The 22,837-nt window shown below is 38.7% G+C and overlaps 4 protein-coding genes across 7 annotated transcripts in view; 3 read left to right on the top strand and 1 right to left on the bottom strand.

Annotated features, from left to right (window-relative positions):
• Positions 1 to 4,779, top strand: part of LOC119835392 (abnormal cell migration protein 10) — a 119,007-nt gene extending 114,228 nt beyond the window's left edge. For all 4 annotated transcript variants that reach the window (XM_038360148.1, XM_038360149.1, XM_038360147.1 and 1 more), the window contains one exon: positions 35 to 4,779. In XM_038360148.1, the coding sequence (XP_038216076.1) occupies positions 35 to 1,332 (1,298 nt within the window). In that variant the 3' untranslated portion in view covers positions 1,333 to 4,779. The remainder of the gene's footprint in view (positions 1 to 34) is intronic.
• A 303-nt stretch (positions 4,780 to 5,082) lies between these two features.
• On the top strand, positions 5,083 to 13,733 carry LOC119835846. Its single transcript, XM_038360882.1, has 10 exons — positions 5,083 to 5,092; positions 5,852 to 6,032; positions 6,837 to 7,050; positions 7,257 to 7,378; positions 7,741 to 7,919; positions 11,217 to 11,389; positions 12,091 to 12,223; positions 12,524 to 12,685; positions 12,966 to 13,121; positions 13,588 to 13,733. The coding sequence occupies exons 1-10, from the start codon at positions 5,083 to 5,085 to the stop codon at positions 13,731 to 13,733; spliced, it is 1,476 nt and encodes a 491-aa protein (XP_038216810.1).
• Positions 9,600 to 10,680, top strand: LOC119835667. Its single transcript, XM_038360633.1, has 2 exons — positions 9,600 to 9,838; positions 10,267 to 10,680. Exons 1-2 carry the CDS (start codon positions 9,600 to 9,602, stop codon positions 10,664 to 10,666), a joined length of 639 nt encoding a protein of 212 aa, XP_038216561.1. The 3' UTR covers positions 10,667 to 10,680.
• Positions 13,734 to 13,875: 142 nt separating the features above from the next.
• The window catches only part of LOC119835848 (eukaryotic translation initiation factor 4 gamma 1-like), a 38,798-nt gene continuing 29,836 nt past the window's right edge, over positions 13,876 to 22,837 (bottom strand). Inside the window, exons 19-28 of the mRNA XM_038360885.1 lie at positions 22,143 to 22,334; positions 21,543 to 21,696; positions 21,087 to 21,167; positions 20,110 to 20,392; positions 19,676 to 19,862; positions 19,283 to 19,459; positions 18,736 to 18,891; positions 16,939 to 17,158; positions 16,644 to 16,745; positions 13,876 to 16,382 (exon numbers count right to left, since the gene is read on the bottom strand). Coding sequence (XP_038216813.1) covers positions 16,303 to 16,382; positions 16,644 to 16,745; positions 16,939 to 17,158; positions 18,736 to 18,891; positions 19,283 to 19,459; positions 19,676 to 19,862; positions 20,110 to 20,392; positions 21,087 to 21,167; positions 21,543 to 21,696; positions 22,143 to 22,334 — 1,632 coding nt within the window. The 3' untranslated portion in view covers positions 13,876 to 16,302. The remainder of the gene's footprint in view (positions 16,383 to 16,643; positions 16,746 to 16,938; positions 17,159 to 18,735; positions 18,892 to 19,282; positions 19,460 to 19,675; positions 19,863 to 20,109; positions 20,393 to 21,086; positions 21,168 to 21,542; positions 21,697 to 22,142; positions 22,335 to 22,837) is intronic.

Raw genomic sequence — 22,837 nt, forward strand, 5'->3', positions numbered from 1 at the left:
TACAGTACTATAAAGATAAATATGTATTTTTCAGAATCCCAAGAAGGGTCAGTATACAGCACCGGCAGCGTGAAGTCCGCGAGCCCGGTACGCGAGTCTCCTTCCTATGGCCACTACGACACGCTCACACAAGACACTTATCGAAGCAGCGTCGACACCGCGTCCTCTCTGTATGGATACACCATTTACGATAAAGCACAAGAGCCTGTCGAAGATCTGCCCCTCCCACCGCCACCGGAAACTGACACAACGGACGCCATGTTCAGCTCCAGACTCAGTTTAGACTCTCTGCCGCCCCCACCGCCCCCTATCGAACCCATCGAAGACGTCAGCTGGTCTCAACTCAGCCTGCCTCCTCCACCACCAGAACACACCATAGAATCCAGCCCAGGTAGAGTCCAAGATATCGTCAGCCACCTCACGGCTCAGCAAATAGAACAGACTGCTCGCGCGGGCCAAAGGACCTTGACTAGAACAGAGCAGAGCAAGACCTTCCCGCGACAACCCTCCTTGGACAGCGTCAACTCTGAAGCGTCCAAAACTTCATCATTACACTCTGATAAAAGCATCTACGGTCAGAATGTGGCTTATGGAGCGTGTCTAGTAGAGCTTCAAACGAAGAAACTGAGCAATGGCAGCCCTTCCATTCAGAAGAAACCCATGGAGCCGGGCAAGGAGCGCACCAGCTCCATGAAGAAAGTCAACTTCGCAGATGACCTTCCCACGTGCTCTGACAAAAAGAACAAAAAGATCACCTTCAATCTAACAGACGCTCCGCCGTCTCCGCGCAAGCCGCTGCCGCCGAAACGGAACGAAAGTACCAGGCTCACGTCCCCCAAGAAATTGGCGGACTCCAACAGTAACCCACCCAAAGACTTCCTGAAAGATCTCCAGCGGGTGATGCGCAAAAAGTGGCAGGTCGCGCAGAAGTGCAAGCTGGAGCCGACGACGACGCCGCACGAGGTGCTCGGCTTCAGGGAGTATCCGCTCTCCGAGGACTACAAGGAGACGAGCGTGTCGATGTGGGTGCAGGAGCACTACGGCGCGGGGAACGGGACCGAGGATCCTTTCTACGAGAACGTGTTTGGGAGAGACAGTGCGCCGCGGCGGGAGGAGCCCAAGCCAATAAAGAAGCGGCCCCCGCCCGCGCCGCCCAAGCGCAGCGACTCCACGCACCTCACGACCCAGCCGGCCGCGCTCGCCCCACACCCGGCGCTCGCCCCACACCCATCGCTCGCCCCACACCTCGCGCTCGCCCCGCACCCCGCGCTCGCCCCGCACTCCGCGCACCCCCCGAGCGCGCCCCCACACCAGATCCAACCGACCGCTTGAAATTACCTCAACTTTTCGCTCGCTTGTTGCTGGAAGCGCAACCGCGACATCACTGACTTTTAGTGCGCGGCGTAGTGAGCGGAAAAGTGACTGTGTAGTGTAGTGTAGTGTAGTGTACTGCTCTCTGATTACACGCATGATCATTCAATTTGAGAGTGGATACGGTGTACAGTCGACTACAATGCTGTTCGGTTTTGTAGGAGCTGACGGTGGCAACTTTTAAGAATTGTTTTGAGCTATGTAAAACTATTTAAACTATACTTTGATCGATGACACGAAATTGATATTAAAGAATACACAATTCAATCGGTTGACATGAGGTAACTGCTATTTAAACTGGTGATTTTCATCAATAATGGCTTAGTGAATTGATCAGGGTATAGTGCTGCTTGCAGCTGACTGTACAGGAGGAAGGGAGCGACCAATGGTAAGAGATTGTTAGGATATTGGATAAATTGAATGACGGTGCTATTGTGAAAAGTATACTAATGTAGGTGAATTGTCTCGTAACCCACGTTTACCAAATATACACGTAATCGCTTGTAACGCTTCTCTGTACAGGTTACGAGTACGTTCGAGTTATATTTATTGGAGTTCAAATTTCAACTGTTATGTTCCTAGTAGAAATTTCTCCGCCAAAGAGGTTCGCATACAGTTCTAAATAGTTGATCTGTGTACGCATATGCTATTGACGTTGTATAGAGCGTAATCATGGTCGTGTTTTCGCGGCAATTTTAACTTTTTTATAGCATAGGTTGCGCTACAGATAATAAATCCCGTGCCGGCCACGAGAATATTTAAAATTTTGGAATTATTGTTTTGTACGGAACTCCAATGCGCTGATCTCACTCCGGTTTTTGTTTTGGGCTGTGACGCATCCATTTTCAATGTTGGGCGGCAAAAATAAAATAAATTTTTGATCACGCATATATTATTATGGTGCAATATTACTTTACGTCAATAAATAGTCCTAATTTACAAGCAATGAGACTTTCAAATTAACTCTACAGACTACATTTACCATGAAGCACAGAGCATGGCACAGATAACAAATTGAAAGTAGGGACCCATTGTACCGCCAAAAGTTATCGAGCTGACGTGAAGACTTCAAAACAAATAGTAAGGCTGTTTAGTTAGAGTAAGTGACCTGACTAGTTTTAACTTTATTCAAATATCCGTATGAATTTCGTTGTACACCTTTATTTCGTAGAAGTGAGGCTTTGTAGAAAATTATTCGATAAACGTATACTAAAATATACATAAATACAAATTTTGCAACTCGTAGATGAAATTTTATGGGAAATGTTTATTATTTAAACGGAATTTCGTGTCTATTAACGAGTTTCATTTGCAAATAGTACACGTAGTTTATATATCAGTGTCGTAGGAGTATGTAATCGTTTAGATAAAATTTAGTCGTTTTAGGTAAATGTTTTATTCGGGTCGACTTCGCGTGACTGTGCCCTCAGACGTTTCACTCAATCTGCTTTTCCTTCGAGCATTCCATTCCTTAACTGTGTGACTGAATATAAAAACGAATAATTTTATATACTTTTTTATTAGTTACGTATCTACTAAATGTTTGATTTGAGTGCACGAGTGGCCCCGTTTGTTTTTCGGTAGTTTTAAAATGAACCATCCGGTTATTATTTGGGACGGAAGACTGAATGAAGAATGTTCCGATAATTGACAATAAAATTGCGTCCAAATTCCTCAATCGTATGTAGCGGTTTCGATAATGACTTAAGATGAAGGCCATCCACTTTTTGAAATTTATTTTTTAATTTAAGGACTTTTTATATGCAACTTAGCCCCTTACTTATGAATACTAGCCTACTTTTACAATCTATACTAATCACTATTTTGTTTCTTTCCAACTTATATCGAACAACTTGATCATGAAAGAGACAGAACACTGATTTTATTAGTTAAATTATTTTTTCAAGGGGGCAATTATGCCTATAATTGTTTTTTTTTTCCAATTTGCATCAAGTGCATTTACAAATCTACTTGTATTGGCACTGATGAATTACGTATTTTTTTTGTATTCACTTTCTGAATTTTTATTATAGTAACATCAAATCGTATCCCAAGAGGTTCCTACACGGACTTACTTCAACCAAACCACTTCTATAGACAAACTTGAAAGCCTAATTTATTGTATAAATACCACGCTATATAATATTGTCTACTCTTGCAGCTTAGCCATGAGGAATTGATTGAATAAAAAAGCATAAGTAAACAGGCTCTAATGAGTCTACTTGGTAATTTTGGATGACATGCTTAACTGGCATTCGGAATTTCATGTAGACCACTTGGTGGATTTTCAAACATATTGCTCAAACATGAACATCCGTGTAGGTATGGCAGTTCCCACCTTGAGTGTGTGTGCATGACTTCGCCTGTAACATTAATACGATACTTAGTGTTAGGGTTGTATTTTTGTGATTCAGGTTTATGTCCCTATATGAGTTACGTTAAAACCCGTTTTTTAAAACAAAGGCATTTACTTACAACTAGCTGTAACTAGAGAAAACGCATTCGCAAAACGGGTTTTAGCTGTAACATGTTATACATAGAATAAGTTGGATATCGGGCAGATCGTCAACTAGGCCCCGGGCAACAGCTATACACTTCTGGTGTGTGGCCGCTCCTAGTTGACGGACTGCACCGACGTCGCACTTTAACATTATAACGTACGTTGCTTGCAATTTGGTTGCGAACTGTGTCTATATTATAATCATAATTACAATTACGACTAAATGTGATGCACTTAACCTGTACCGTCGATACAAATTCGATGTCACTTTGGTACTCGGGTTTGTTTTGATGCAAAATGGGCAATTAATATATGTACGTAGTGTCCAGTTGTTAGTATCTGTGTCCAGTCCCAAGGGACTTTAAAGTAAGCTATGATCGTTTACTTGTATATAAACCGATAAATTCATATCTCCAATTTACGGGTTCCATTTATTTTCCAATTTTGGCATCTAGTATACACACGAAGCAAGCTACGAGTGACGATATTTTATTGTTTTATTTAAAACGATATTCGCGTCGGACATGCGCAAGCGCAAGTCACAATTTTCAAAAATATGTATGAATTTAGTATTACCGATGTGGTAAATCGTGCAGAGCACGTGAACTAGTACGTATTTAATAATTGTTATTAAATGGGTATGACATGAGTTTGAAGCCGAACGGAGGATTCAAATGCAAGGCAGTTATTACCGCCTTATTATATTTAATATGTAAATATTTTATTTTATTTTTTACAATTTCGTTGATATGTACTTGAGTTTGCTCCGTGTGTCCTTTTACCGCGTTAATATTGTTTAATAATCGCGTAACGCATTTATTAGTATGTTTAATTATGTTAAATTGTACAGAACAAATTAATATTAATATTCTTTGTATATTTTTTCAAATATAACGAAATTCCGATTATATTTATGTTTTTATTTACTTACCCCGCTACTCCAGAATTATATTATAAATCAAAGTATCACCCATATTGCACATATCACATTTATTTTCATCCAATTATATTCCTATAAGCGAGGCATACTATCGGAATGAAGTACATTGACAATTGGAACAAAAAGACAATATTTTGACAACTGTCAGCTGCGTCACCAAAAAATTATCACACCGCACTTATCAGCGATGGTGGGTTTCGAGAAATATTTCACAATGATAATAATTATGAAAATCGAAATAGATGCGTGAGAATTTTTCAAATAATCTACAATGACAGAAGGTAATTTTGATATGATGCATTTTAAATGTGTTTAGTTAGAGATGTGTAAATAAATAAAACCCACTTGCAAACAGCTCCAAAAAAGTCAACGTTATTTGTAAGAATGCAATCAGCATTTCATAGAATTTCAAGATTTCAAACCATCATTAGAAGCGTGGTTAAATACCAACCTCATCACCCATCTATATTAATGAATCGCCGAATGTGTTGTTAAGCGTAAAACTCGAAAACGACTCGACCGATTCGGCTTATTCTTTTTTAACGTTACTCAAGGAAGGTTCTTTCGAAACAAAACGTATCACGGGTAAAGCCGGGGCGGCCAGCTAGTAGGATATCCTACTAATTTTATAAATGCGAAAGTTTGTAAGGATGTGTGTGTATGTTTGTTGCTCTTTCACACAAAAACTACTAAACCGATTGCAATGAAATTTGGTACGTAGACAGCTGGACAATTGGAATGACATAGGCAACTTTTTATCTCGACTTTCCTACGGGATACGGACTTACGCGGGTGAAACCGCGGGGCGCAGCTAGTAATTAATAAAACAAACGAGAAATTATCTAAAAACTACATGAATTGTTCATAACTGTTATAGCAACGGTCAATTTATAGAAAATGTTTATTTGGTAGCCATTTCATACTAATAACTAACATAAAAATACTCACTTTCACAAGAACAGACCTTCCAAAGACCAAAAATTCGATATGTGTTTTTCGCAAAACGAAAATATTTATCAAGACCAAATGATCTCTTCTAGAAGAGTGTAAATGTATAAAGATCATCGGTCACTTGGAGGCGGTGCGGTGGCACTTGTGGCCCCGGGACTACCGCCCCAGCCCGGGGGTACTGGCCGTGGACGATTGGACGACCAACCAACATATATGGCTACATTATGTCGAGAGCACGGATGGTATCTTACCCGATGATGATATATTAAGGTGATATTTCGAGCGAAACGTATCATCGTAGATAATGACTAAGTCTAACTAACTGTTTGATTTTATTAGCTATACAATTATCTTGTCTCAATTTAACAACGACATTCTATAATTTCAAAATATTTGAATTATATTATATTATTATTTTAATACGAAATTCTTCATAGTGCGCGACAATACTTTACTCTTATATACTGTATTTTAACCTACCTGTATTGATGTATAATAAATATCCTGTGATCAATAAAAAATGTTGTTGTATGGTCCTTATATATAATACCTAATTATTTGATATTGCATAAAAATTTAAATTAAATAGCTTCGCTAAGAATATATCCTTCTACAAAAAAATGCGCTGTATCGCAAATTGCAATAACAAAAGTCACGACATATCAGACAGAACCAGTTTCGTTCGGGGTCAGCGTGTAGGAATATAAAGATATCAAGTACTCTTTAACGCGAATAACAGTAACATATATTTTACAGTATATAATAAAGAATACGTAGAGAATAAGGATGAGACGAGAATACTTGTGGATTTTTTTTTTATATATTCTTGTGCTAATACCAGTATGGAATAATGACACAGCTATTATACATCTAGGTCGCTTAGCTCCTTCACTTAAGTGAAGACCTTAAGGTCTTCACTATATCCCCCGGAATAATAATATCCGTTATATTGATAACTGATGTTTATATAAATAGATCATTATAGGTATTAATCACATGTCCACCCAAAACGAATAATATTTATACAATTACATTTACAACTTTAAGCAGATTGCTTTCGTTTATTGTCTGTAGATCTACAGACACACGTTACTGGTCGATTCACGATGTCCAGCGCTACTTCGTGGGCGAGCTCCACTGCGAGCGGGTGCTGTTCACATACCAGTACCCAAACATCAGGATGCCCACCCGGTTCGGAAGCTATTTGTGGAAGGCCAATACGGCCCTGAAACTACCACCAGCTCTTTATATGCGGGAACTGCATAGGTCTTTGGAAACTACGCTTAAAGTATGAAATTATTAATTGCTCGAATCGTTTCTATAGCGTTTCTTTGTAAGAGTACAGTGGCTAGTAAATGTGTGTTAAAAAATCTTGCGTTCCGGTGGGTGCTAATGAAAATGTCGTACTCTAGAGTAATGTGTGCAAATAAAAATGAAACGGAACTGATATTTTTTACAAGGTTTACATATGCACTTAAACATTTCATGTTTTAGAAATTTGAAGCCGAGCAGATACAAATAAACAGGCTCATTCTGTGCGACCAGCTGATCAAGATTGATCGCTTAGACTGCTTCAAGAGGCAAACGTTTTTCAGACTACTGGGCAATATCATTAGGTATAACAATAGCATTTAAAATGATTATTGTTCCTAATTGATCTATTGCTTCTACGCGATGGTGGAAGTATCTTTGTGCTAATTACTTATCAAGTCATTTGTAGGTTACAATTATTTAATTTGATTTTGTCCAAAGTCAGCGTTCTACATAAAAGTTAGAAGATTTTATTTTGAAATTTTGAAAATCTTAAAAGTTCTGACCATATTTGTGACTTTTAAACACACATGCATTAAACTGAGGATTACTGTCAAAACTGAAACAAAGTTTTTAGGAGTGGAAATATATTATGACTTTTTACTTAAATATAAATTACATGTAGGTAATAAAAATTCACATAGGCTATATGGTATAATCCATCCAGTTACCAAGATGACCTGGAGCTGGTTTCACTGGAGAATCTCTGCTGCACGAGACTGGAAGGAGTGCGTCTGATCCAGCAGCTTGCCTGCTTCAACTCCCACTCCCTCAAGTACCTATTCCTCTGGCGGTTTGTGCTGCCCAATGAGAACCCGCTGCTGATCAACTACAGCTACATCACTGGTGAGAATGAGAATTTGGCCTATACTGGAAGTTGTTAAACTTGAACAGGTCACAAGGAATAACAATAATTAAGAAATGAATCCTTGGAATGTAGGTACCTATGTGGATTACTGAAATACGTTAAAACAAATTTACGTAAAAACATAAATGCAATTTAGCGCACAAATTAATGTAAAGTACAAAAGTACATGTAACGAAAATGCGTCAGATTCTTTTTTTCTATTTTTGTAACATAAAAAATGTCATTTATATGAATTATTCAACCTATTTTCACACAAATAAGGTGACAGTGTCACTTCAAAATTTCAAAGTTAAATAAAAATACGCAAAATATAAAAAGAAACAAAAATACAATGATACTGTGTGGCCCACTGTTATTGCTGATGCTGCCTTGCGCCAAATTGTTCTGCATAGTGTTGCCCTGCGCGGCGCTTTTGGGCACCCTGGGCGTGTACTTCGGAGGGATGGTGCCGCATTTCACAAATGTAACCACCCTCAGTGTGAACACATTCCTCAACAATACGCCTCTGTAAATTGTAAAAAGTGAATCGTATAAAATGTAAATAGAGTGTAGTTGAAGTGATGAAAACGCAAAGCATTGCAGCGTTGGTTTTAACTGGGTGATTGGAGTAATTGCTTAGTGTGTTATGTTGAATTTTTTTTTAATGAAACATGATAAAAATTACTCATTATCAATACACTTGCCTTGAAAAGTTAGTAAGAGGATTTGTTTCATTTTTTTTCTTAATTGTGCCTTTAAAGAAAATCTATATACTTATTGTCTACGTAAATAAACGTACGAGAGATGATCTCCAGTTACCGCTCCTCTGGGGCTTCCGTATAAAACTATCTCATGTCCTTTCTCGAGTCTCGAACTTTTTCTGTACTAAATTTGATCCAAATCGGATGGGAAGATTAATCATAAAGATGAGGCTGACATAAGGAGTTACTTTTGGATTTATATATTTTGAGTACATTCCAAATCATTCCGCCTTATAAACCCAACTTCCTTCAGAAGCGCTTTTATATCGTCTAAATACATGATCCTCTATTTAGGTACAGCCGCTTGGGAAAGCACTTTCTACAAAAAAGAGCTGGCAAGACACTGTAATTTCTCTTCATAAACAATTTATAAAAATTTTCTATTGAATAATAAATAACTAATAAATAATTAATTACATTTTAATTTAAATTAATTGCGGCCAAGTTTGGATGGGCACCTTTGCGGATCGGCATTGGTTTAGTTATAAATATCGATAAAAATTATATATTATTAATCAAACATATGAACGTATAAATCACGCGGTCGGATCTTAGACTATTATGCTATGTGTATAATATTAATAGGTACATCCTGTGCAATTAGGATACTAGTATTTTTTAGAGTGAGCCCTTAGCATTTTAACTAAACTTTTAAGAATTATCATTGCATTTAAAGAAAAATATATAGAACGTATGGCTTTTTTTGTAACACAAATGTTGTTTCATTATATGCGATAGGAGAGCACAGAATAAATCCATAGGACAATACTGTGAAAGGAACTTGAATATATAATCTAATACACCTATGTCTAGACGACACTATTAACTGGGGAGATGCAGCAATCCTTGTCAGAGACGTCAACGATCACAGACTATCGAAAAACTAGTTTTATTGTTGCTATGACAACACGCTATTCAATGGCGACGGACGAGGATAAAACCAAGCTAGCTAAATTACTCCACGATTTAGAGGTGCCCGAAATGAGAATACCAGAGAGATGCTCAAGTCTGGTCAAAGAGTTTGAGCAGAAGTACGGCGCAGAGTTAGAATCAGAAGTTTTGGAGGAGCAGTATTATGAAAATCCTTATATTGTGGATAAAAAGCTTCTCGAGGAAAATGAAAAAAAATTGAAGAAACTTTTGGCAGAGAGCAAACGGTAAATAGTTTGTGTAGTTGTTTAAATTTATTGAAGTATATATCCATAAGCATTGCATTGCGTCGCAACTTGCTTAATAATAGAACATTATTAACTTTTTATTGATTCTGGCGAGTTTAGTGCAATTGCAGCAATATTCTAGTTCCCACGATCGAGGTGAACCCAGAATTTCCCCGTTTTCACTCACGTCTTACATGACAGTAACCTATATGTAACCTATGTAACTTAGCCTTTCTTAATTTATTCCTGAACTTCGCGCTTTCAAACAAGCAAACAAACTCTTCAGCTTTCTTTATCTTATTGTATTGTAATTATGCTTGCTATATCTATGTGCAGCAAATATAAATATAATGAAATATCATATTTGTTGCACATATATTTTGTGTAAAAATAATAGGTTATATATATTTTATTAACAATGTTTCCAGAGCAAAAAAAGAAATATCGGAGAGCTTATTGGTAACAGTCCCTGATCCTAAAAGACCCTGGCGAACTCAGTCCAGCAAAGAAAAGTTGCTACGAATCGACAATGATTTGAAAAGACACCTTGAGAAAGCCTCTCAAGCTATAGCTCCCATTGGAGATAACGAGATGAGGGATCTGGTGAGGGAATGTCAGGAAGAAACGATGAACAGTCCCCCCGTAGGAGCTGACCGTCTCCGAGAAACGGTGGACGAAGCGAGACGAAGTCTTCCCAATTTCCAATACAAAAACATACAAAATAGCACAGCAACGGATATATTGCCCAACGCGCATGGAAAATCATCGCAGCCTCAAACTAATAATGCAGATGAAAGGCCTTTGTTTGAAGAAGTTTTGGAAACATGAAATGTTGTATTATTCAATTTTTACTTTGTTGGATGTATTATTTCAAAAAATCTTTTTTTTACGTGTCGACTCTTATTTCCTTCCTTATTATTTAGATATCTTGATAAAGATTCAGCAAAATTCGAGTATATGAATGAATCAATGCCAAAAACCCAAAATATACACACCAAAAGTAAATAATACAAAATAAAAATACAATTTGCACAATAGGCGACCTTTTGGCTACAGAGCCATTTCTACCAGGTAACCAAAACAATGAATGATACAGAGAAAGCACATAGGCAGGTGGTGTATACTGTAGATGGATATATAAGACCGCTCTTACGACGATGACGCTTATCATCAGGCTAGAACTACCAGCTCAGTTGCCCGCTATCATATAAAAAAAGTTTTGTAAATGTGATTAATTTTTAGTACTATCTATAAATACATTTTAGTAAATCGCGTTATCTTATTTCTGAGCATAATAGCAACAGAGCAGAGTGTAATTTAAGTTCTTGTAGAGGAAATTTTCGAAATCTATGCTCCATTCTGGGGAGATGTGCCACAGGTAGCGGCAGGCACCTACCGCGGCCCGACTCGCGCCGATGCTTCCTACGCAGCCTGGCCGAGCTACGTAACCTGCGCCTGTTGGCGCTGGAGTACTCGCACATCGCGGACGGGACGGGATACGCGCTGATGGCGCTGCTGCCCGTCTTACGGCGACCGCACTTTAGGTTGCAGGTAGATTTCCAGTGAACAATTTTGGTTTAAACTAAATATATATTTTTAACTAAAGTAGATACCTATTATTTTGAACGTCTAATGGCAATAGTAACAATAATTTTAAACAAATTATCTATTGATTTTTTTACCAACAATATACTTAGCAGTTAACAAGACACGTTTACTATTATTCCGCTGATATTCTTTCGGTAGAGTGTGATAGAATGAAACTATCGAACAATACTAATAATTGCCACAAAAACAAAGATAGACTAATAGCGAGAACTTGGTTTAAAAAAAATCGTAGTCTTCTGCATTTATTTCTTATTTCTTTCTTGTGCTGTATTTTGCTTTTTTCTTTGAAGTTGTTGTGTGCATTCTTGCTTATGAATTAACGTTTGTCCATGTCTATGATACTTTATGTCGTAAAAGGGGTATTACTTATTATTAACTCTTGACTCTAAAATTACGATCCAGGATTCATCGTTTAGACTCTATTTCACACACATATTACGGATAGATTCACTTCAAACTTTGTACACTTATCAAATATCAATATGTGACAATACAATAATTTCATGAGCTTAACTCATTATCCTGAAAACGTACAATTTAGTTGACTCTGCCATTAAAGCGTGTTTATGGTGTTATAATTACTTTTTTTATCACTATTCTTTCCATTTTGTGTTAAAATAACTTTAAGTATTAATGTTGGTCAGTTGATATGTCGCGAGGATCAGATCCCGGGGAGAGCGGACGCAGCGCTGGGCGCGGGCGGGCACGGCGTGCCCGACACCGTGTGGCGCCGCGTTAGCATCGCCTGCCCCGACTTGTACCTGCTTATGGCTTTTTGTTAGTTTCTCCTTTCACTAGTATAACGATATATGATTTCTTAAATGGCCGGATACGGTCGAAATGTATCTTGGAATATTTTTAATTGTGTTCAGTTTCCATTTAATAAAAAATTAAAACTAAAGAAATTGAGAACGTCCATAGTTTTTATAAGTGACTTAAACACCACTTCGGTATTTGAAGTCCTTATTCTTATCTACTTGAAACCTTGGCACTTTGCCAAGTACAAAGGTTGTCACGATACAAAAATGGTATCACCTACATCTTTAGATTAATTACAATATAGTTGGTTTACAATAGTCCGTATCCGCGAGTACGACAACGTGCGCCGCTTCCTGTCGCCGAGCGTGCCGCTCCGTGAGGTGCACCTGCAGCGCGGGCTCGAGCTTTGCCGCGGCGCGCCCGACTCCGATCTCACCTGCTTTGTGCGCCACGTCGCCTACCGATATGGCGACACTCTGGGTGAGCTGCAGTGTCGATAGCCATCAGCTTACGCACCAAGACTTGCAACTCGAGTTCACCAATTTCGTGAATTGTTTAATGTATTCTTGCATTACTGCAGTTACTACTTATTATTGTAATTACTTGTAGTTATCACTCTCCACTAGTCGCTATTTTTAATTTAGAAAAAAACTTAGAGACGAAGTTTCCTAGTTTCCTAGATTATTAGATTATATATTAATAAATACCAGTATTTATAGTCACGGAAAGTGTAAAGAATGTAGAAATGTATTGATTTCAGTAACGCTAAGTATCCACGAGTGGCGCGGCGCGCTGTTCCCGCTGCGCCGCGTGGTGGAGCTGCTGCCGGCGCTGGTGCGGCTGCTGTACGCCGGGCTGGCGGACCCGCGGGATCTGGACGACACGCTCGCTATGGTCGCGTGTGGAGTCGCTAGGAGTGAGTAACAGTCACTCTCACAAGTGACCGGGCGGGTGTCGGCCGTTTTTTGACCAAGGTCACGTTAGTGCCGACTTCGGTCTTTAAGTTATGATAAACTTTGAGAGGTATAGGGTATTCTCGTGACAAGATTGCTTAACATATGACGAGAGACAATAAGTGTATCTTCAAAATGCTATGGAAATTGTCGTTTGATAGTAAATACAAAATTCAATAAATTAGTATTATATTTTTCAAGTAAACAATTTACATAGCTGTAAACATTTCGGATTTCCTACTAATTTTAAGGTTCTTCATGTACTCTTTTGCTGTAGTATCGTTCGTAAAATTGAAATTACCCTTTGTTATACCATTATAGTTTTAAGAATCGTGTCATAAACAAGATTTCTCTCTAATTCTTAGCCTGCACTAATGCCCAAAAAAAAATCATTTGACTAATATAACTGTAATGTATTCTCTGCATCAGAACTAAAACAGCTTCACATTCAAGTACAAGACGAGGAGAGCACGCGCGCCGGCTGGGCGGACGCTCTGCGCGCGCTGCGCGACAAGTACAAGGATATCATGCACTTGCTCGACATCCAACTATGTTTGCAGATCTATAAAAATTGAAGTATTTTCTAATATCGATTTTCAAATACAAAAGTATAACATAATCTTCTATAATTCTTTTATTTGTTACCAAGTCGTTATATGTAAATTATTGAATGTGGAACTCTTTTGTAGAAGGAAGACGTCGAAATGAAAACTACAATTAGTTGACATAAAAAGTTTTATTTACATAACGTACAATTAATTGTTACGAATAGCTAAAGTAATAAAAATAAAATCAGCGCCAGCATGAACATGCGAAGGGAGGCGAGAGCGCTCGCCCGTTTGAGACAGAATAACTAGCGCTGTCGACATTATCAAACTAATAAAATATTAAAATAAAAAAAAAAAATAAGATAAAACTACAACTCTAGGAGTGCATGCTGTATAATATCCTGTGTAACGCGAATTTACCATTAAAATGTTACAAAAATAACGCAACGGTCGCATAATATTAAAATACAATTTCACTACGTTATACTTTATATACAATTCAAAATGTGAACAATGAAATTGCTTATGGGTTACAATTGGTTTCAACGTGCGGCGCCGCCGGCGTCAGTCTGCGGTAGCGCGTGCCGGGTGTCGCGCCGCACCAAACTCAACTCATCAATAACACCGAGCGGCCGCAGCCGACGCTCGATAAACAACTTTACAAACAACCGTTAACATTCTTTTTACACATATGTATAAAAGCAATGAACCTCTCGTAATAAAATATTCTCAATTACTACTAATTATATGCTACTAACGAACATTCAAGACGTAAATGAATCTATATTTTTTTTACATTTTATCATTATTTCATTAGCATCGATATTTCTAAAATCGAAACAGTGTGATATACATCATAATATATTAAATATAGCAATAATATAATATAATCTTTTTAAAATCTAAGCCCTTTCGAGCATTCAGTATATAAAACAGCTGGTGTTATATATTGTTCCTAACGTTCGGTAATTTATATACTTTATATATTATATAACACTCTGATCTTTCAGAGATATTCCTGCCTAACTATTTTAAGGAATCCTAAACGCATTATCGCAAAAAAGTGACTCACCAATACTCAAGCATTTTAATAATGTGTTGGTGAGACAATGATATATTTGTTGTTTTTTTTATCTCATTTTTAATTTTAAAATTTAAATCAAGCTTTGGATTGAACATGCATTATTTCATTGTCAAATTTTATTTGAATTTTTGTAATTATGTACTTGTTAATATCTTTTTGTACAATTTTTAAAAAAAATGATATTGTATCCTTGTATAATTGTTGTCATAATTAAGGGTATATAAATAAAATTAAAAATTTCTCACTTTCATTATATTGTAAATTTATTTAGAACGATTACTGTTGTTAAAATGGATCAAACAATGTCACGGGATACAAGTTAAGGCAAAGGCCGTGTAAAAAGGATAAAATCGACTCGCGAACGTAAATTCGCAGACTAGATATCGGATCGATAAAAATTATCAATATAATCAAAGGATTACAATTCATCAATACATTCACTTTCAAATTGTCGCATCGTCGCATCTCATGATTTTCGCTAGTGTATAAATGAGTCAATACATTAATGTTAAAATGATTTGGCGCAACCGGTAAAATAGAATGATTGTCGATTTCTAAGACGATCTAGGCTTTAGACAACTCAGTATAAATAACTAACACCATTATTGCTAGGGAATATGATACACCGGCCGGAGGGCGGGCGAGCTACGGCTACACTACGCCCCACGACCTCCGACCGAAAAATATTTCAACGGAGCCACGACTCGTACATTATCTAGGTCCTATGTCGTACGATCGCGGGAAACGATCCAACAAAAATCCGCGTATAAAAGTGGTTTAACAATATTAAAGTTATCTGTACGAAAGCGATGTACCCCAAGCCCCGAACGTATAAAAGTGTATAACAAGTGGCGCCGCGGGACCTCTAGTTCTGCGCAGCGGACGCGCTACAGCTGCTGCTGCTATTATTTAATCTACTTTTGTATATTTAATACTATATAACAAAATAACGCATATTTTCGGATATTATACTTTCTTATAAATATAGAATTTATAAAAGCCATGTAACATTAAAAAATAACAAAGTTATTTTTATATTTATCACATAAACAAAGCGGTCGTGGAAGAAATCGTTCGAATTTGACAGTCGTAAAGAGAAGCATTGCTTGTTTCCATTGAACACGGTATCACCTGATACATCGACGTCTAAGCACTTGACTCTCACAGTGTAGAAGGACGTGAAGTTTCACGAAGAGAAGCTACTCGTTACAAGTAAGTCGGTGCGTATCGTATGTAACGCACCTAGTCTATATAAAACCACGCATCTCTCTAAACAGTGAACTATATAAAGATATATTAGTCGGAAAGCTCTGTCTCTGATTGGATCTAGTAAATATATGTTTCACGCAAGTAAAAATATAGTGTAAATAAATTACATTTGGGTTTTATCATGAAGTGCACGTATGCACGGCGACTGAACTAGAGTATCCCATGGCGAAGCTAATATATGTAGATGTGGTACATGTGGCTTGCGTGGAGGAAGGGCAGCGCCTCGAGGGCGAAGCGCCCGCGTCAGGCCTCGCTGCAAGAGTCTTCGATGTCCGCCTCCCGGATGTTCGTGAAGAACGACGTCAGCGCTTTTAGCATCACCGCTGGAACGCACACGACACGACAACGTTTTATATTTGTAACAAATGCTTGCGCCTTTTAAAACTAACGAATTTAAACTTCATCATTTTTGAGTTTAGATAAGTTGATAAAATCTAAAAAATGTTTTAACCTATTTATTATTTTATTTCAAAGATATGAAAATAGTTTATAATTCTGTGAGGATAATATATGGTTATAAATGACAAACTACTTTGTTACATAAAAAAAAACTGCATAAAAAAGAGTTATAATATGCAGCATACCTTTTCCTTCTGGTTCATTTTCCGAAAGCTCCCACGCTATGAAACCCTCAACCGAAATTATGTACTGCTCGTGTAGGTATTGGAATATATCTAACGTTAACCCTGAAACATAAAATTAAGCATTTATTAATAAATTGTACATTCTATCATTATTTTATCACATTGTTTTTTAGTTTACGAAAATTTTCAGTAGGTTTTATATAGCGTTGGCTAAAAACTAGCTGCAAGAGTTATAGTTATGACACGTAGGGTTGGTATAGTCCGTCTATGCGTGTGTGCGTTGGTTGCGGCGTACCCTGCGGGTGCTCGAGGCGGTGCACGAGGCGCTGCACGGCGAGCAGGCAGGCCACCTCGCGCGGCAGCCGGCCCGCCGCGTACTCGCCCACCAGCGGCGCGTACTTGCCGAGCCGCTCGCCGGCCAGCGGGCCCGCGCGCCCGCCCAGCGCGTGCGTCACCGCCGCCGTCGTCAGCGCGCGCAGGAACCACCCCTCGCCGCTCGACAGCCCGATGTTGTCCTGCGCACCACGCCCCTCATATTATATACATCGCTCACGAGCACTAGCAACGAGCACTAGCGAGCGCAACGTTCTTTTCATATGTTACAACGTTACAATCTTGCTTGTCCATGTCTTGTATACGAGTGTGCGAAATTCCGCAAACATTTGTTAAAAAAGGTACAAAGTTTTTGGTTCACTTAATATAGATAACACTTTATAAGCCCAGTGTGAAATCAAAGGACCTATATTATATTATCCTTCACGCACCATGCGCACCGCATATAAATAAATGTATCAACCAAGAAGGCTAACTTTCCAAAACTTGTATATGTAACTGAAGGTTCCTATGTTGGAAACATAGACATGTGCTTACAGAATAATAACATAAGCAGTGAACACGCATGATTCCTACCAGCGATCACCAAATTCTCAAAGAAACACATTGCAAAGTGATCCCAACCCAAGTGATCCCAACCCAAGTGATCTTTATAAATAAATACCCCATTGCCTGTTCTCCTTTAAATACTCGAGTGTGTCTCATCAACTTACATTTATTAATATTGCAATCAATTAGCACTTGTAAATTATGCATTGAATCACACTATAGCGATAATTCACAATTTCTATAAACAAAGAATAATGAGCACAAATTCACAAAATTCCCATTAAAAACAATCGAGATCAAAAAATTTATTTGTTTCTATTAAAAACATTACCAAACAAAATCTTGTTAAAAAATACCCCTTAATTTCGTATTAATGAATAGCCAAAAATGTAATAAACTTTTGTGTTTATAAAATCTTGACGTATTATATATTTCAACAAACAAGAGCATCCACACACTGAACCAACAATGGTGTTATAAATAGAATGCAGCGCTGCTGTGCGGCGTCCGCACATCGCGCGCTCTCAACATTTATGCAGACACGCGTATTTTAGAATTACATATTATATCAATTAATCAAAGCATATTAAATGAAGGCAATAAAACATATTATTGCACTTCAATAAAGTAAACTTGAAAATAATCAATACTCTGAATCCTGGAACCTAGATAACTAGTTGCCTAGATAGACGCTCAGTATTGATTTTGCTCATTCTAGGTAGGCAACGTGCCTGGAAATTAGAACGCCGGGATCGTGTTCCGGTTGCGGGGAATGTATGTGTCATCTATGCGATATCCGTCCTTACCTAAGTGATGGAGGCTAATTAATCTGGCTCGCTCGCTTGCTTGCGTGCACTGACGTGAAATTTATGATTGAAATTTAACACAGATATATTCTAGCTTCTAGTTTATGCTACAGACATTCATCATTAATCATTCATCATTTTCTAAGTTAAAATATGTACATAAAAATACATATCTTACGGAACTATACAGTAAAATTATCATTAAAAATAAGTATCTTGAGTAACAAATAAATAACCACAATGCATTATAATTATTAGTTTTGCATTTTATTTGTTCTGTTACGTTTCCGTGATAACTTTTTTTAAAGTCAACTGTGTGTGTAGTCGTATATGCGCTCATAGGTTTGCGTGCGTGCGTGCGTGTGCGTGTGTGTGCGTGTGTATGGGTGTGTGTGTGCGCCCACCTGCACCCAACCGCGCAGGCAGTCGCAGCTCTCGTCCGCGTTCATCAGCTGCAGCAGCTTGTCCTGCGTCTCGTCGGGCGTCACGATGCGCTCGCCGCCGGTCGTCTCGCCGCCCTCCACGTACTGCAACCGGTTGTCCTCGATCCACTTCGCCACCTGCACGTAAGTACGCAGTTAACATACACGACAAGTTGAGATGATAACTCTTTCTATATCTTTATTGTTTTGTGGTTCACACATCGTCAACATATAATATGTTTTGACTACAAAGGGGGGCGAGCGGATTGTTAGAGATGTTTTAATGTATATATAGAAAGTAAAGTCATGTTATCTACAATAGATGCAACTCAAGAGTGGTTGAAGTGATTTTAACAGTTCGTTAGATTTGTCTCAAGGTTATAAAAAAAAATTGTCTACCCGGACGGAGATAGGTTAGTTAATTAATCTTTATTATAAAATATCACATACAATCCTTTTCAATTCTGATTGCATATAAAATTGTTATAAACGTATTTGTAACTTGCACCAATTAAAGCACATCTCTCACCTGATCCTCATTCATCCATTGTTTGAACTGCAAGCCAGATTCCTGCCACTTGGTCTTAGTGAATGTGGGTCCCATCGACTCCTTGAGCTCTTTGAAGATGGCCCGCAGCAGTAAGTGGCCGTGATTGGCGGATATGATCGTCTCGCAGGACCGGTGCACTTGTTCAAGGGTTATGTGCTGTAGGGATAAAAGGCCAATGGTATTTTAAACGTTTTTTAAATTAATCTGCTTTCAAATGTATTCCCCACTTATCTCGTTGGAATCATTTAAGACTATCGATAGCAAGCCTTAAATTTAGTTTTCCAAAGAGCCTATCACTTCACCTCAGCACCCACAGCTGAACGTTGGACATTTTTTTGCTTACTGCGAGTGCGCTCGCACATAGATAGATACCTTCTTCTCAATCTGCGGCGCGAGGAATTTAGCCAGGTAGTCGTACAGCATCGGCACGTCGATGTATAGGTCCGGCGCCGCGTCGAAGATGTCCGCGAACCCGGCCAGCAGGTTCTCCGCCGAGATCGTGCCCGTGCTCACCACGTGCAACACCGACTTCGACAACTGACTGATCTCCTTCGCGTTCCTGGTTACGTTACCGTATTTTATTATAATACCTCAATAAACACGTCGTCGTTTACAAACAGTTATGTAATTACACTGTACATTTTTTTCATTTACAACAAATATGATAATATCTTTGTTATTTACTGTAGTAAAAAAAGAAAGAAAAATTTAAGTTATGAATATCATTCTATATTCGAACATTAATCATTCCGTATATTCTCAAAGTGCATAGAAAGCGCAATCGTTCGGCAGGGGTGAGTACTCACTTCTCGAGGACCACCTCGATCATCTCGGTGATGATGGCGGCGTGGTGCTGCGGCGGCAGCAGCTTGATCTCCTCGACCATCTCGTCGTCGTCGGGGTTCATGAAGCACAGGTCGACCACCTGCTTTACGCGCTTCTTCATGCTGTCGGGCAGCGGCTCCTGCGCGACGGGCGCGGGGGCCGGCGCGGGCGCGGGCGCGGGCTCCGGCGGCGGCGCGGCCGTCGGCGTGCGCGACCCGGAGCTCGAGCGCCCGCCGCCCGATGAGCCGGACCGACCCGCTGCGTCTGTGCGCACACGCATTACCATATTAGCTATTACCCATCATCATCATCATCAGCCCATATATGTTCCCACTGCTGGGACACAGGCCTCCTATGAGGGTTCAGGCCATAATCCACCACGCTGGCCAAGTGCGGGTTGGCAGATGTCACATGTCGTCGAACTTTTAATTCTTGGACATGCCGGTTTCCTCACGATGTTTTCCTTCACCGTTTAAGCAGTGGTGATGTTATCCACATGCGTAGATAAATTGAAAAATCAATTTATTTCCTGCGCGCTCGCTCGGTCTCGAACCCCGACTTATCGATTTTGAAGTTCGAGGTTCTCACCACTGAGCCACCACTGCTTTGCTATTACCCACATGTCACAAATACTATCAACACGGCTCTACAATTAATATTCAGCCAGGAATACGTCAACAAAATTATAATGCGAAAAAGCCGAGAACTGGAGACTAAATAAGATAAAAACGAAAAGGCAAAAATAAATAAGTTAGCAAAGCTAAATTTTTATATAACACGGATATAAAAATATTAATGGACAAAAACACTTACTCTCCAAGCCGGCTGAGCGAAAAAAATTAATAGTTATTATTATTACAATTACGCTTTAATACATTACATATCTATTTTATCAATTCTGTCATGATCATGAGATGAAGTAAATATTAATATTTTGTTACACAAAAGAAATACTCACTGAAATCACCGCGAGAATTGAATGTGGACCTCTCGATTGATTTCGAGTGTTGATATCCGCCCGGCGTTAAATCTTTGTTTGCTGCAAACACATTGATATATTGAAACTCAATCGCACATAGTTGAGGACTTTTAGTTTGCGGATGTTTAAATGTTAAAGAGATCTTCTATGTTTGAGCTGTTTATCTCTACTGTTTGCTTAAGTCAATGAGTTTGCAGATTAATATCAAAACAAATATATTAGTTACCCCCAATCATGAAAAGCATAATCAATAATTGGAGGACAAATAAAAACATAAGCAAGGAATAGGATTTTCCTGATTTGAAATGAAAAATTCAAATACATCTTTTACATTAGTAAAAAAAACCATGCACTATAATCAACCATGAATTTTGTACATATCCAAAATGTTACAAATCATTTTAGAGCATTGTCTAAACAATCCCAGCCACTCACCTCTAACAGAAGTTGGGTCCGCCTGTACAATCTCCAGCATGCTGTACATGTTCTTGTTCAGACTTATGCTCGAGTTGCTGGCTGACGTGTTCTTGGTGCTGGATCCCTGGTTCCACACATTGTTTGGTGGCCCAAGCTTTATGTTGCTCAGGTTCTGCGTTGGGGTGAACAATACGAATGTCAATTATTACCACATAATTCAAGCATTGAGAATTATGTGTCAGCAATTCCATTTTGTTTGTGAGTTAAATGCTGATTATTGGTGGCATGTCACAAACCAGAGAATATCTATTCTTATTCATTTTTACAAAATCCATTATTATTGCAAGGGAAGGTAAATACTGTATGATTGCAGGTTCACACATAACTCTTTCTTATTCCATTACAATTTGTAGTTCATTAATTCAAATAAATTTATATTTTTTAAAGTGGTATAAAAATAAAATATCTCAAAGGTGACACGGCTTTCAATTGGTATTAGAAATATTAAAATAGGTTGAACGATTATAATGTCACGAATTGACAAGCTTTACCTCTTTATGATATTAGAACAGATAAATGTTGATTACGATTCATTTAAGGACATGTTTGATAGCTCACCTTCTGCGCGGTCATCTTGAGCTTGTTGGTGTCGACGGTGAAGTTGGCCCTGGGCGTGGGCTTCCACGGCGACTCGTTGAAGTTGTTGCCGCCCTGGCGCCGGCCCTCGCCGCGCTTGCGGCCGCCGCCCTCCTCGCGCCGGAACCCGCCACCGCCGCCGCCGCCGCCGCCCATCGGCGACGCGTTCATCAGCTGATTACAGTACAGCAACATAATTACACAAAGTGTATTTTATTGTGCAATCAATGCGTTTCACAATCACTGCTATGTAATCGACTCTAATATAATCGATGATGATTTCACATTAAATTTGTTGGTAAATTTATACTTTTTACTAGAATATTAAAAGGACAATTAGGGTTTTTTCCGGTAGTGCTTTCTAAACCAGTATAAAATATAAAATTATGTATTTAGACGAATCATAAGCGCTTTTGAAGCAAGTCTAGTCGAATGCAACAGTGTCCGAGTTTAATTTTGGAAATGGTGAACTGTACAACAAACAACAGATGTCCGTACATCATTGTTTCAAGTGGCTATCAAGAATAAAACGAGAGGAGATCAATGGCATCAATTACGTGAAAATATGCAGCGGTGACCCTATGACCATATTGTTAATTGATTATATTATTCTTTGAAGCATTCTCTTTTCAAGTTACTTCAAAAATCATCAACTCATATTTGATCCCAGTGCAAGG

This window comes from Zerene cesonia, chromosome Z (assembly GCF_012273895.1).
Source record: "Zerene cesonia ecotype Mississippi chromosome Z, Zerene_cesonia_1.1, whole genome shotgun sequence".
In the NCBI taxonomy this organism is placed as follows: Eukaryota; Metazoa; Arthropoda; class Insecta; order Lepidoptera; family Pieridae; genus Zerene; species Zerene cesonia.

Excerpts from the sequence above, each read along its gene's own strand:
- LOC119835846 (XM_038360882.1), top strand. Across the intron at positions 7,051-7,256 it reads CTTTGGAAACTACGCTTAAA|AAATTTGAAGCCGAGCAGAT; the intron begins GTATGAAATTAT and ends TTCATGTTTTAG. Across the intron at positions 12,686-12,965 it reads CCGATATGGCGACACTCTGG|TAACGCTAAGTATCCACGAG; the intron begins GTGAGCTGCAGT and ends TATTGATTTCAG.
- LOC119835667 (XM_038360633.1), top strand. The coding sequence starts at position 9,600 with ATGGCGACGGACGAGGATAAAACCAAGCTAGCTAAATTACTCCACGAT. Across the intron at positions 9,839-10,266 it reads CTTTTGGCAGAGAGCAAACG|AGCAAAAAAAGAAATATCGG; the intron begins GTAAATAGTTTG and ends CAATGTTTCCAG.